The 14593-nt window shown below is 47.6% G+C and overlaps 1 protein-coding gene across 1 annotated transcript in view; it reads left to right on the forward strand.

The window, feature by feature from the left end:
• The window catches only part of TMEM86A (transmembrane protein 86A), a 26348-nt gene continuing 11755 nt past the window's right edge, over nt 1–14593 (forward strand). Inside the window, exon 1 of the mRNA XM_054635340.2 lies at nt 1–127. Within this exon, the coding sequence (XP_054491315.1) occupies nt 107–127 (21 nt within the window). The 5' untranslated portion in view covers nt 1–106. The remainder of the gene's footprint in view (nt 128–14593) is intronic.

The raw sequence follows: 14593 nt of genomic DNA on the forward strand, positions 1-14593 counted from the left end.
GCGCCCCGGCAGGCAGGCAGGGCACGGCTGGGCAGCGGCCGCAGCGGCGACAGCGGCCACACCAGCAGCAGCACCAGCAGCAGCAGCAGCGCGCCCCGCCGCCGACATGGTGTCCCCCGTCACCGTGGTGAGTGCGGGCCGCGCGGCGGGGGGACGGGCGGGCGGCGGGGCCCGCGCCCCCTCCCACCAGCTCCCGGCCGCTGTCCCCGCTCCCGGCCGGTGCTCTCCCACCCGCTCCCCGGGCGCTGTCCCCGAGCCGCCGGCAGCCCCGGCACCGGCGGCCACCCCCGCCCCCCGCGATGCTCACCCCGGCCTCCCGCGGCAGCTGTTGCTCCAGCGGTGCGCCTGCCCCGGCGGGTCTCCGCCGCGTCCTCCTCTTGTCCTGTCTGTTTTTAAACACATCCACGGCACATCTGCTCTACGTGCGCTGCATTTGCTCAGAGCGGCGCTGCCCCGGCTGCCCTGGGCTCGCGTCGCGGCAGTGCCCGGCAGCATCCTCCTGTCCCCGCGGCCTCCCTTGCCCTCGCAGGCACCTCTGCCTCGCCATCCGAGGTGCTTTGCTGTCCAGGTGCTGGTTTGGGCTGAGGCGTGTGTGGTGACCCCCGTGTGGGACAGACCTTTCCATAGGTTGGGTGACCTCTCGCCGCGACCGCGTCTCGTCTGCAAGTCAGTCTGGCACTTCCACCGCCTAACGACGTGAGACTGGGACCGGTGTCACCTGCCTGTCTCATGGGGTGTCACGATGCTTAGTTAACATAAGCAGCAATAAGATAGCAGCTCGCTGTTGTCCTGTCAGTCGGTGATGTGGGCAGCATAATTCTTGGATTGATGGAACCAAGCTGGTAACTGAAGGAGCTGTGGCTTGTGCCAGCAATAGGAGGAACTGCCCCTGCAGGTGAACGGGGCTGTTTCATTGCTGAAAAAACTGCCCAACAGCAGAGAAGCTGCACTGTTAGACACGCTGTTTTGCATGTTTGCCTTTCTAGAAAGTGAGGGATTTGCTGGAATACCCCAGCAGACTTAACACATGCTGTAAGGATAACTGTTGGTGGGAAAGTTTCCTGGTGCTTTGCTGCAGCGCTGAACACCTACTGCTGGTGTCCTTGTTCCCTGTGGATCCATTCTCATCTTGTTTTGAAATTCTTTGGTTAAGGGCCAGGCTATTGCAAACTCTCTGGCAGGTAGAAATCTTGTCCTGATCTTAACTCAGAAAGCTGGCGTTCAAAACTGTTAAATTGCTTTGCCAGTTCGGCACTGCAGGCTGTATTTTCTGTTAGTTTGGATGAATTTTCCCCCAGTTATCAACATGTACCTGGTAAGTTCATCAGCAGCCTGGGGATGACTTTTATCTCTAGTGACAGAGGGAAGTAGCTTGGAAATTATAACATTGTACTGCCAAACTTTTTTTTTGTGTGTGTTTTTCCAAAACAGTTTAAAAGGCTTGGTATCTTTGTGCTTCTGTGCCATAAACTAAATTTGTCCTTCAGTAATACTTTTGGTTATAGTGAATTGTTTATGTGTATCTTGGAAGTAAAATCTCATGTTGGGACAGTACTGGAATGGCTCAGAAACTGACAGGATTTGTTTCACAGTTTGCAGAAGGCAGTACTTGGTTGTTGTGATAGTGCATCCAGGGTGGTCTTGCAGAGTGTTATTTCAACCGAGTTTTGAGGCAAATGACTAAAGCACGAGTACGTGTTGGGAAGGGTGTATGGAGTTCAGACCGGAAGGCTTTAGGAAGGTAAACTGGGGAGGAAAATGAAAAAAGCCTTATTTTCTCACGTGCCCTTCTGACATGTAACAAAGCACATTTCTGCTCTGGCTGTATCCCTGACATGTGAACAATTTCCTTCTCCAAAGGCAGCTAATGCAGGTGTGAAACTATGGGGAACTGGAGGGATGATAAGACCAGGAGCTGTGACCAGAGCTGCAGCTATTTGCCATTGCTGTGGAGGTGAGAGGGGAGGGCGACTGATCCTCCACACAGCTCACAAAAAAAGAGCTGCAAGCCTTCAGTGTTCTGAGGAGCAATTTTCTGCACCGCTCTGTTGGTGCTTGTCACGTTGCTGTTCCTCTGAAGGAGGGCACGGTGCTGCTCCATGCCGGCTGTGCCACGGCCGGGAAGGGCGGCTGGAATCGGTGTCACACAGCAATCTGGGCTGCCCAGGAGCATGGTGTGGCCCTTGTACAGCTGGGGGTCAGGAGCAGGATGGCTCCACAGCTGGTGGGCTCCCTCCAGCAAGTCTCTTGCTGAAGGCAAGGGCAGTGGCCATCGGTCTGGCCACAGCTGGGTGCTCGCCCGGGGGCCCAGCCCTTATCTCTGTACTGCACTGCCTTTGCTTTGGATCTTTGGAGCCAGCGTGGATATCGCTGCAATGACATGATGGGGAGATTCTCTGGAGGGGCAGCACCTGAGGCATAATCAAACTAGCCAGAGGAATTGATTTGTCTGTAGTGTATATCCTCTACCAGCACACTGCAGCATCAGCTTCAATGGGGAGAACACTAGAAGAGCACTTCTGAGAGTTACAGGATTTTTCTTGCTGCTCTCAAAGTGATGGCCTTTGTACAGTACTGCAGCCGGTGGCCCTGGTTGCTTACACACAACCTACTCTCCTGCATCTCCCCTTCTTTTCTTTCTTAGTACACTTTTAACAAGAGTCAAAACCCGTGAGCTCTGTCTGCTGTGTAACCAATAGCAGGAAGGAACCACGCAAGGAGGCACGGTCCATGGAGAGGACCAGGCCAGGACTGCTTGTTTATGCTGCTTGCCAGATGTGCATCATTGCCTAGAGGGCTTGGAATGTTCACCCACTGCACACAGAGAGACCACAGCATTGTGCAGAGCTCATCAAGCTGTGGTCTCTGATGCTGCACAATTCCTATGTGCTGAGTGGGGAGCATGCCCACAAATAAACAAGTCTGGTGCCAAAGTACCTTTTAACATATTGTGCCAGGTCCTCAGTTGGGATAAAGCTCTGGAGTCCTGCTGATGTTAGTCTAGACTTGCATGGCATTGGGCTGTGGCAGGGAAGATGCATTTGTCTGCCATCCTGTTCCATCTGGTGAGCGATGCTCACTCTGGTTGGAAGTCACCTTGAAGGGAAGCTTTCACTGCTTACTCTGCTAGGCAAGCAGGAGTGTCCTGCTTCAAAATTGTTATTCTTGATACTGCTCTGATTAAGAGCTGTTTTTTCTGCATAAAGACATGTGGGCTGAGAGCCTGCAGTTGGAGCACCGTATTGATAAACAGCATGTTTGCTTTGTGGATATGTGAGGTTTAATTCCATTTTTGTTCGGTCATCACTGGTCCCACCTTAATAAAAGAGCACTCGTTAGTGATTTTTGTCCAGCTCCCCCCACACCCAACACTGTTGCCTAAGTAGTTTTTAGTGTGAGCTTGTGGGAGATAGCTCTTGCCCTAAGGACCTTTCTGCCCAGCAGGCACCATGACTGCAGCAGCCACAAGTGTGCAGGAGATGAGCCTGGAGACATGCAGTCATTCTGACATTTACATAATGCTCTTGCTCGAAGGGACCCTATTTTGTCCCTCAAGTTAGGACTAAACTTAGTGTAGAGCTTCACAGCACTTTGAGGAAAACAGGGCATGGGAAATACAGATATTAGTTGGCTGAGGGTAGATCTCTTTGGGGGAAGTTATAGATGATATTGGGTGTGTCTTTTAGAACAAGATAAACAAGGGCTCTCATCCCTACAACATTCCCTCCACGCCCGACTTGTACTTGACCTAGCACAGCCCTCTGTTTGGGAGACAGGTGAAACACTCTTTGGGACAGATTATTGCCCAGAGTCCATATGTTAACAATCCCCATCCCTTCCCTTTCGTCCTCTGGTCTGTTTGCATCTTTAAACAGAGATAGCTGGGTTGGGAAAGGGTATATTGTTTTGACTGCATGAAGGCAATGGAGCCCTCAGCCCCATCCCTTCTGGGTGGGAAGCAGCAGCACCCTCCTGAGAGCAGCCCTTGTCAGCCCTCGGGAAAGATGCAGGATGCCACTGGGACAGAGTATAAAAGTGACTTGCAAAAACTGGGCAAAGTACCTGAAAGGTACAGTCTGGAAAGATATTCACCAGCAAGAAATATGGAATTGGGCTGGAGGACTGGGTGGGTATCATTTGTGTTTCTGAACAGATCCAGATGGGTATGGAAACCTGATGTAACTCAGGTTGCTTAGATACTCTGCACTGTGGGCAATTGTAGCAGCAGTAGGTCGAAGCATAGCTTTTAAGATTTATTATTAGGAAGGGTGCTCCGTAATCCTCAAACTTCTGCTGAAAATGAGAAAGCCAGATCACTCTGGAACTGTTTCAGCTTTTGCCTCTTACAGAGAGGGTGTATTGTTTCTGCATTAATGAATGAAATGTTAGGAACCATCTAAGTTAGAAGTAACTTTTAGGGTTAATTTTGCTTGTTCTCTATTTCTATGCAACATTGATGCTTTCATTGTAATTTCCCCCATTACTTAAATGCATCATAAATTGGGATTGTATTGTGCAGGAGCTTGTAGACATGCACATTTATATAGTGCATAAATAACTATGGCACTACTATAAAAACCAAGTCAATGTAAGTGAAAGATAGAAAATATTTCTAAGCATCTGAGCTCACTGAAAAGAGGGAATAATCATCTTGGGAAAACTTAGCTGGATCTTAGTAACATTTATGTCAGTCCCACCTTTTGGGAGAAGCCTAAAAACTTTGGTCTGAGCAGAAAAGCTGTGCTGATTTATGCCAGCTAAAGCCCAGGCATAGTGTTACGTGCCACGATTTATTTTTTCAGACTGAACTTGTGCATTCTTGCTGTGACATTGACATTCTTTGCTGGAGCTGTTGCTAGGGGAGGGTGGGCTAGTGGAGCCTGCAAAGTGCAGGCTTCTCTCACGCTCTCCCCAGTGCCAGGGAGGGAGCATTAAGCAGGCAGTGCTGATGATCACTGCTGCAGGCAGTGCTGTGGATTAAAGGCTTCATTAACCCAAGTGTATCACTCAAGGCACGCGCTTCTGTTGTTCAAAGTGTGCTCCGAGCGTTCAGATAGTGGGTGCAGCTCAGAAGTCTGTGCTTCCACATAATTCCTCTGGAAGGACAGAGGTGCATTTGTTCCATTCTCTCCTCCTGCCCAAGTATGTCTATCCAAAATACGCCGCGTGTGGCAGAAGAGCCAAAGTTATCTTCTCTGTGGGTAACTTCAGAGTGCTGAGGAAATAATAACTCCAGTGAAATTAGACTCTGAGAAAAAGATGGCATCAGGAACCCATCTTCTGCTAGCATGTGGAAACTCTTGAATAGCAAGAAGACTATTAGTTACATAACTCCCTTCCCTCCTGGAGGCCCAAGTGGTTATTATATCACCACTTAATTTCTCTACTGTCCTTCATGTCACACAATGCCCAGTAGACTTGTCATTACAGTAGAGATGCAGATTTTGCTTACTGCAACATACACAAAATGAGGGTGATGGTTATTCCTTCTTCTAGCCTGCTTGTGCCCTTCCTATACCCATTTCTTACACTGCCCTGATCTAAATAGCATTTCAGCTAATGACAGGTTTCTGTGTGACAAATGTGTCAGTCTAGAACATCCCTCCATATAATGCTGGATGTGAGCAAGTATCCAGGTGACACAGCACAAACTGTGTCTGGGTGTTTACACACCACCAGAGCTGAAAAGCAGTAGATGGGCTGGGCAAGAGCTTTCCTGAAGATTTCAGGTGTGCTGGGCTGGGAAGGATTTCAGACACCATCAGGGCCAGGGGCTCACACTGCAGCCTCTGACTCAAGAGTTGCACAGATGCAGATTCTCTCTCTCTTATTTCTCAATAAATGCAACTCGTGTCTCTTGCATTAAGTCAGTTTTGCAAGGCTGACTCTTGTATTGCAAACCTGCCTGTTAGTGAGGATAGTGGCTCTTTTGATTCACCTTGCTGCAATCCTGTGAAAATGCCTTGTTTCTACCAGCAGGCTAGTCTTCTCCCAAAAACTAATTCCTGTAGATTACTGCAAGATGTGTTCTTGCCAAAACTGAGAAAAGATGAGACAACCCTTGTTACCGAATTGGCCTTGAGACTTTGGTCAAGTTTGAATGAATGGTAAAGTTTAATGTTTTGCTTCTCACCAGACACCAGCTTTGGAGGCAGATATGGCATCAGTTGGCATCAGGCATTAAATTTCCTGTTATATATCAAAATGAGTGCCTTTCTGCTGGTCGCAAGTAGTCTCTGGTTGAATCATTGCTTGAGACTGAAGGAAGTTTGACCTTAAGCCAGCTGCTCATTTTTTAGCACACTCTAGGCACACCAGACAGATCTTCACATTTACATTCACATTTACATGGCTTCAGCAGAGCTGGGCTGAGGCCATGGGTTGGCTACTGTATCCCTATTTGCCTGAGTCTTTGATTTTGTTAGGGTATGGATAGCAGTGCTTTCCATTGCAGGAGGAACTAAGTAAGTTTTGTGGCTTTTCCCTGCAATCCTGATATAAAAGGAGTGTGATGACAAGGTTATCACTTAATTGATGTTCTAATTGAAGTTTCCACTTTGCTTGGTTGCATCTCTGGATTTGCACCCTCAATATAAAGGGAATAATCTTGGTAAGCAGCTGCACATTCATTTGTGAGTGTGGTCTGCATTTGTTTATGCAGCTGGATTACAGCAGGGGTTTTGTAAGTAAAAGCCTTGGTGTATCAGTGTTGAGTCCTGGGAGTGTATGGGTTAGTGTTTGCACCTGCCCACTCCACATCTGTTGAGACTGGCTGGGAAGATCCAATTTGTCTTCAGGTAAGTTGTGTCTGATACTGACTTATCTGGGTCACAGCATCTTGACACAAGAATGGATATTGGAAGTAAAATCTGTGGCTCTGCTATCATCCTTTAACCTTAACACCCTCCTGTCTCTTAAGCATAGTGATCCCATGATAACATTGAGGAGGGCTGCTGCTTTTTTTAAGGTATCACAGCAGCATCTCTCTAAATACACATTTTTATTGGGATTTATTGCTATTTTTCCCTTCTGATTTCCTTTAATATCAGTATTTCACAAGCTTTCAACCTGCAGGACATGATACACAGGTAGAGTAAAGCTTTTCATTCAGCTTCCTAATAGGCATCAGACAAGCTGAGCAGTCTCTCCTGGGTTTCCCAGCACAGCCCTATTTGGTATTATTGCAGCCCCTTGTGAGAATTCAAACAGCAAAAACTCTTGTGCAGAGCTGCCAGCTTTCCCAGACACTGGCAGCCACCTTCCCCTCCTGTTTCAGTTCTTCCTTCCTGTTCCTTTTGCAAAAGCCTCACCTCTGCCAAGTGTGCGCCAGTCTGTTGTGTGAGCCAGAAGTGCCTTTTGAATGCCTGAGGCAGTTTCACCCTTGGCATGTCTTTGGCAATGGCTGGTGGGGCTGGTACAGCCTGTTGGGTGCCACCTGCCTTCTGGGCTGCACTAGTGGCTCTTTGGCTGCTCCTGCAAAGGGCTGTGACAGCACCAGTGTCTGCAATGCCCTTCCTTTAGACCCATGTTATTCCCCACAGATTGCAGGTAAAATGACATTTCTCTGATGAAGAGGATGGTTCTTGATGGAAGGGCCTCCCCTCACAAATACCAATCCCTGGTGGCAAAGCAGCATGGGGCAGGGTAGAGCTTTGCCAAATGCCCATTTTCCCTGAGTACACATTCTCCTGTGCATCCCCAGTGCTGCAGCAAAATGACAGAGTGGCTGGGGCCCTCCGACAAGCACATAAATGTTGCAGTGGGTTGTGGGGTGCAAATAATGCTGGGGATGGGAGAGTGCAGGCTGAAGATGGGTTTCAGCCCTGGGAACAAAGCACTCTCTCTGCAGATTCCTCTCTGCTATTACCTGGAGATTCAGCCTGCCCTTGGTGCTGACAAGGAAAGAACTGACAGCTCTCCCTGGGGTATTTTGTTTATTTTGTTTTGGGTCTGCACCAGAGGCTGGAGAGAGGCTCCAGTTTTGCCACACAGCTCTGGGGTAGATGTCAGTGGGTGGCACTTGTCTGTAGCAATGGGCCTTGCAAGGGGATGCTGCTTTTTGTTGTGGCTCTGTGCCTTGCAGCTCGCATGTTGGGCTTGCCTAAAACTGCTTCTTGCTGGGTAACAGAAGTCTGAACTGCCTGTCACAGAGAAGTGTGATATGAATAACCATGAGTCTGCTGAGAGCAAGTGCTTGTAGTCTGGAAGCCCTCCCCAGGATAAGCTGGGGACACTTTCCTGTAAGCAGTAGAGATTTTTTATTTGGATTCTAGTGTGACTGGCCAAATAATTGCCCCTTCCCATCCTGGGAGGAATTGCCTGGGACAGGTACCAGGTGTGCATTTCAGGGTGCTGGCTATCTGGCTCCTGAAATTCCCTGTGCCTTCACAGCCTCCTCCTGATCAGAGTAGCAGTAGGGATGTGGCCCCACCTGACCTCACTCAAGAGGAAGGGTGTGTGCCTTTGCTGTGGCATCACTGCATTTCTGATGAGCAAAATGAAAAGACAGACCCATTGTGGTTCAGGTTTTCAAGCACCTGCAAGGCGTTCTTTTGTGAGTGTTACAGCAAAGGAAATGTTTGGAGAGGCTTGCTTTCTGCTACACAAAGAGGAAGATCTGGAATCCCAGGGGGGAAAAGCAATCTCTGCTCTGAGATAAGATGCTTTCAGGCAAATACTGTATTTTTGCTTTCATTTCTGAGAGCCATTGAACTATCCTGAAAGCACTACTCTATGACAGCCCCTGCAGGCCTGAAGAGGCTTTTGAATTCTTGACTAGTTTAGTATTGTTAGTGCTTGGCAGTGCACATTATTGACCATACTCTCCAAAACTGCTGACAGCTATAGCATTGCTACAGATATTTGATTGACAGCATTGATACAGATTACTGCAGGTTAAGAAGAGGTTTTTAAAATAGCCCAGCTTGTGGTCCTGTGCCAGTCTGGGAGACAGGACAGATGATGGGTAATGGAAAAAAAAAGCAAAATCACCCCCAAAAACAAACCCTAGCAAAAATATGTACTTCCAGGCTGAATCTTCAGGGTGAAATGTATCTGTCTGTAATATTTTATGAGTTATCATCTGCTAAAGAAAGGCTTCACCACCCTGAAGGCTTCCCTGCAGTGCCAGAAAGCCAAGGGCAGGTACCCCAGTGAGTTTGTAAGGTGTTGGTGGGTGTAGCAGTGCCTGACTTTGCCTGGCCTGGTAGCAGTGGGTCCTGGGCAGTGCAGGAAGGTCCCAGAGACACTGTTGTGTAGCTCATTAGCAAGCTAACAGGATTTCGTCTTCTCTTCAGTAGAGGAGATAACTTTTATGGATACTGTAACTTCCTTAACTGCTGGAGGGAACGCCGTGGTCCAGTGTCTCAGGATAGCTCTGGGCAGTGCCATGGTTCAAAAGGCAAGAAATAGGAGTGGGCTCCTCTTGCAATCTGTGGCACAAGCAGTGCCCTGAGCTGTGGGGTGATTTCCTTGGCTCCAGAACCTCTTCCATCTACCTTAGGCTCCTTAGGGACTGTTCCCTCACATTTCTAGAGCCTCCTACAAGGAGTCTTTTGAGGGCAAGACTCCAGTTTCCCATTTGTGACTTTTTTACATACTGGATGTCTGCAGATGCATGTTTTTTATCTCATGGGTGTAGCAGCAGAGAGCTACCATGTCCAAGAGGTCACACTGGCTGCTGAGCCAGCCTGGCCTCGTCAGCAGCCCTGTGAGCCTGGTCAGTGTGACTGCTCAGCACCCAGCATGTTTTACATTCTTCCTTAAGCACCTGATGACAAGACAGAGCTGCTGTTTTACTTACACTGCAGAAGTGGTGTCTGCAGCCTCGTGTCACTGCCACAGCCACTGCCACAGCTTGAGGAGCCTCTGAAGGAGTGCTGCCCAGCTCTCCTGGCACAAACCAGCCCATTTTTGGGCTCAGCTGGGTGGCAGTGCTGTGCCCTGTGGTGCCCGGGCGCGCTGCCTCGCTGTGGGAGCTTGAGCTGCCATTCCACCTGGAGAGGCTGGCACAGGCAAACATTGCCCTGCTGCCAGGCATCTGCAGGGAACCTCATGCTGCAAATTCCTCCCTTCTCTCTGCACCCATCTGGAAGCCCCCTTGGTGCTGACAGGTTTTCATCCCCTCTATGGTTAATCTGGAGATTTGGTTGAGTGTTAATGTGACTGCAAGTTGGGTAGCACTTTGACTTGGTGGTGAAAATAAGTTTTGGTGTGGTTCCTTTTCCTGCATGCAGCTGTGTCTGGAGCAGCCCAGCTGTGCACGGGGGCCTTTGTTAGATGCCAGTTTGATTGATCCTCGCCCGCTGCCTGCTCCTCTGTGCCTCCACCAAAGGGCGACTTTTCTGGTGCCAAGAATTTGTGAAGCAATATAGCTGAGCTCACCACCCAAGAACAGTGAGGGCCTGTGCCAATTTTTTAATTGTATTTTTCTGGCAAATAGCCATAGCTTGATCTTAAGAAAAAGAAGTCAAGTATTTCTAGCTCTCAACCCTGATTTGGTCTGTTGTGAAGCAAAGCTTGGAAGTACAGCTGGACTTTAGTTTGCTTAACTGAGGTAGGGGAGAGAATACTCAGACTGCTGGAGTAGAGGGAGGAATGATGGAAGCCAACAAATCGGCCCAATTTTGCAGGTGTTTAAGAGACCCTGGGGGTGGAAGAGCTACCTTGGACATTCATGTGTCTGAGCTGGGAGGATGGTCCTTTTGCAGGCTGGAAGTGTTCAGGCAGAGTCCTGTTACTTTTGGCTTGTGCTGAACAACAGAGGCTCCTGTCAGACAGATCCATGATTTTTTGATCCCTTGCAAACAGGTCTGACTGAACAGCTGAGCATGAGCTGAGTTTCACTGCATTACCCTTGTGGGAGAAACAGAGGCCCTGAGTTATGCTGGGGAGTGCCAGAAGCTGCAATAAAGACCTGGCAAAACTCATTGCATGGCATAAGCATGATGGAGAAGGGATTATCAGCATGCAGATTCTCCCACATGCAAAGCACGTACCATCTTCTGGGTGATTTATTTGCTATTTCACAAATCTGTTTTAGATGCAGCCTCTACAGTCTTATCTCCACTTGAGGGGGGAGGAAGGTTTATCTATCACCCTGAATTTCCTGCAGCATGTGGAGCCTGTTCAGGAGCCATCTGCTTTGGATACTTGGCCCTTGGCATCTCCAACACAAACAAAAACCCTCCTATTAATTGCTAAAATATGTTGCATCAACACAGTATTGCAGGCAGGTTGACTGGCTGCTTCAGTAACTCTTCACCACCTTCCATAATGAGCACTTATTTTCAGAATGTTTTTCAGGAGCACCTTGGGACACGTGCAAGCCAGTACCTTCCTTGACAAATGGCAATAGGCAATCAGTTGTTCCCCAGGAACATGTTTGTTCCTGCAGGAGAGCAGAGCTGGAGAGCCTTGCAGAGAGCCACATGTCCTGGGCAGCGAGAAACAAGGACCATGGGCTTGCAGTGGCAGCAAACATGGCAACAAAGCCAAATAAATATTTATTGGCACACAACTGGGGGTGAGAGCTATCGTCACAGTAGGGGAGAACCAAGGCAGGATCCACAATGCTGGATGCCAAAAGCAGGAGGAGCAGCTCAGACACAAAATGGTACAAGGCCGATGGGAGGAGGACAACAGCCCAGCTTTCTTTGGCCAGTGCACACAGTTGTGTTCAAGTGTTGCTCAGTGGAATGGCTGGGGTATTATTTTTACAGCACTTTTCCTGGAAAGCTGCACTTTTCAGCCCAGTGCAAAGTGGTGTGAGCCATATCCCCACAGCAGGCTGGCACTCAGCTGGTGTCTGTATACTCATTTTCATTGCAGGCTGAGTTAGGGGGCTTTGCAAAGAGAACAGCATTAGTTGATACTCCACATTGTTTCCTGGGACCAGTGCAAGGCTTAGGAACAGTGAACTCTGTCCAACTTTAGCATTTCAATGCAACAAGCTTCTGATGTTCTTCTGTACCTCAGGAGGAAGATGTCTCCCTCCCTGTGGCAGCTGGATTTGCTTTCCCCCTTGTGATATAGATACAGACAACTGACTCCAAAATGTTAAAGAAAATCGAGGCACTGTCTTGTGAGTGTAGCTGTTCCTCTGTGGATGGGGCTCATTCTGGAGAAGAGGAGCCAGGTGTAAATTTTTTGGCTTGGTTATGTGCTTGCAGCAGTCAGACAGGCCATACACAGCAATATTTCAAACCGGAGCAGAATGAGTACAGGCAAAGCAAGAAGGGATCCTGTAAACCTGGGAGCACCTAGAGAGGTGGATATCCAAGCCCCAAGCCTCCAGAAAGCTGCAAGTTCCAGTACCATGTTCTGATTGAACAGAATCACAGAAATGGTTGGGATTAGAAGGCACCTCTGGAGATTATCTGGCACAAAGTCTCTTAGTGAGAGCCAAGACACAACTTCCTCCTAGTCTGCCCAAGTCTTGGAGAGTTTCACTGGATTGGAAATCCAGTGAAACACAGATAATTTAATAAATAATATTTCTACTGTACTTCTACAAATACATAGATAGTGGCTTTATAGAAGTTTAAACTAGTTTTAAAAGACTCTGAGTAACTTAGTAGCCATAGCAGTTGAGAAAAAGCCCCAAATTATGCTCAGTTTAGAAATTAAAATGTTGGAAATACTGCCTTGTTTTTGCATTCAAGGTATTTTCTGTACTGCATTTCAGCACAAAGTAAATTAGCAGTGGCAGGAGAAAAGATTTGGGAAGAAAAATTCAATAGAATTTGTAACAAAATGGCAAAACCCAGCTTAAAGCCATGACAATCACATACATTAGCAAAAAAGATCTTGTCACCTCTATCAAGTGCTTCCTTTTCCAGCCCCATGGTGCAGCCCCATCTCACATTCTGTCTCTGAGACACAGGGACAAAGGAGATGGGTGGTTTAATCCAATTTATCCATGCAGACAAGAAATAATGTTCCCCTTCCCTGTGGTACAGCAAGTCCCATCATGGATTATTATATGCTTGGCTTTCCTCAAACCACAGCTTCCAGTCATGTTGGTACATGGTTTTCCAGTACCTGTCTTGACTTGTCCTTCAGGTGGCAAATTGCCCCATCACCCCTTTCCGAGCCTCAGCCATGTGGCCAAACAGAGGATAATCCCCAGCCTCACCCTCTGGTTGCCTCAGTTTTTCTTGGAGGACTTTTCCAAAGTATTCTCACATTCCAAAGTGCAACTCATGGGGCCCTCATCTTGGTCAGAGCCATAAAAGGGGCTCCAGTGAGCTGCAGCATTCCATGATGGGCAAGGACATGGTTGGAACTAACTCATCTGAAGTCTACTTGGAGAAAAAGTGTTAAGAAATAAAGTGTCAATGATGAGAAGTCTGCAGCCCTTCTAGAAGTATGAGATCATTCTTACATGAGAGTGCTGTAACTCTTATGCATGAAAAATTCCTCAATTATTATTAGGATGGAAATAATACAAACCATTATTCTAAAATAAAGCTGTCTGGGCTTGCAAAATTTACATTCAGATAGTGAGAAAAAGTAATTTTAAGCTTACGAAGTAAACATAATTGCTCTGCACAAGTTTTTCTCTTAGCTTCAGTAAGGCAAGGTTCCTGGGGAAATGACAAGTGTAATTAAAACCTGTCTCATAATGTGTGCACACAGGGGAGGGCAAGCTGTGATGGTAATTGTAACTGCTCCTAGCAGGTGTTTTTCTTTTAATATGAGGTATTAAAACCTACCATGTTTACTAACCCAAATACTCTCCTGTATGCTTCTATGCACTCTTTCCCCTACAATACTTGATAGTTCCCAGGCAACCCCAGTACTGTGAGGAGACTATATGGGTTTTTATGACTTGTACTTCAAGTTCATTTGCTATTTGCTGCCAGAATTTTCCCAGGGAATGCAGACAAGGAGTGGTAAATGGTGATTAATTTAGACAGCCTAAGTAGAGGACTCACGACGGCTCCCCATGTAATACAAGAAAGTTAACAGCTTGCTGATGTCCTTTTGTTAGGGAATTGTGTAGCCTGGTTGTTTAATGGAGTGTTTAAAAATTGTGTTGGCAATAGCCTATGAATAATGTATGATGAAATACCTTACTGCCAAGAAACTGCTGATATGCTGGGGAAATTTCCATCAGATGTGAGAAAAATTTTGAAGTCACTGTGTTCTTGGGATGCCCTTTATTTATAGCCTCACTGCTTCAGAGATTGCATTCCCTTTTTAGATACTGCATGTGAAGATGCCCTCCACTGCCTCTGCCTCTGCCTCTGTCTTCCAACTCCACCTGACTCCATTTGCTTGTGCCCGTAAATGATCCTGAGTTTTTATGAGATTAGGCTTTATCACCTGAGCACTGTAAGCATGGATTATTTCCTGTGCGATCTTCACCTGTTCTAGGTATCTGCACCAAGGCATCCTGCATCAAAGGAAGATGGACACTGGTCATGACAATGTCCCATGATGCAGGAAGCAAAAAAAGGGTCAAGTTATTTGGAAAAAAAAAACCAAACCGAAGTTGGACTTGACAGTGTGAAATGTGTTTGGATGCCTCTAAATTTCCCCCCATGTCCTCCTCCAGTGCAGGAAGCCTCTGTATGCTTTGGCCATGAGT

This window comes from Agelaius phoeniceus, chromosome 6 (assembly GCF_051311805.1).
Source record: "Agelaius phoeniceus isolate bAgePho1 chromosome 6, bAgePho1.hap1, whole genome shotgun sequence".
Lineage (NCBI taxonomy): Eukaryota > Metazoa > Chordata > Aves > Passeriformes > Icteridae > Agelaius > Agelaius phoeniceus.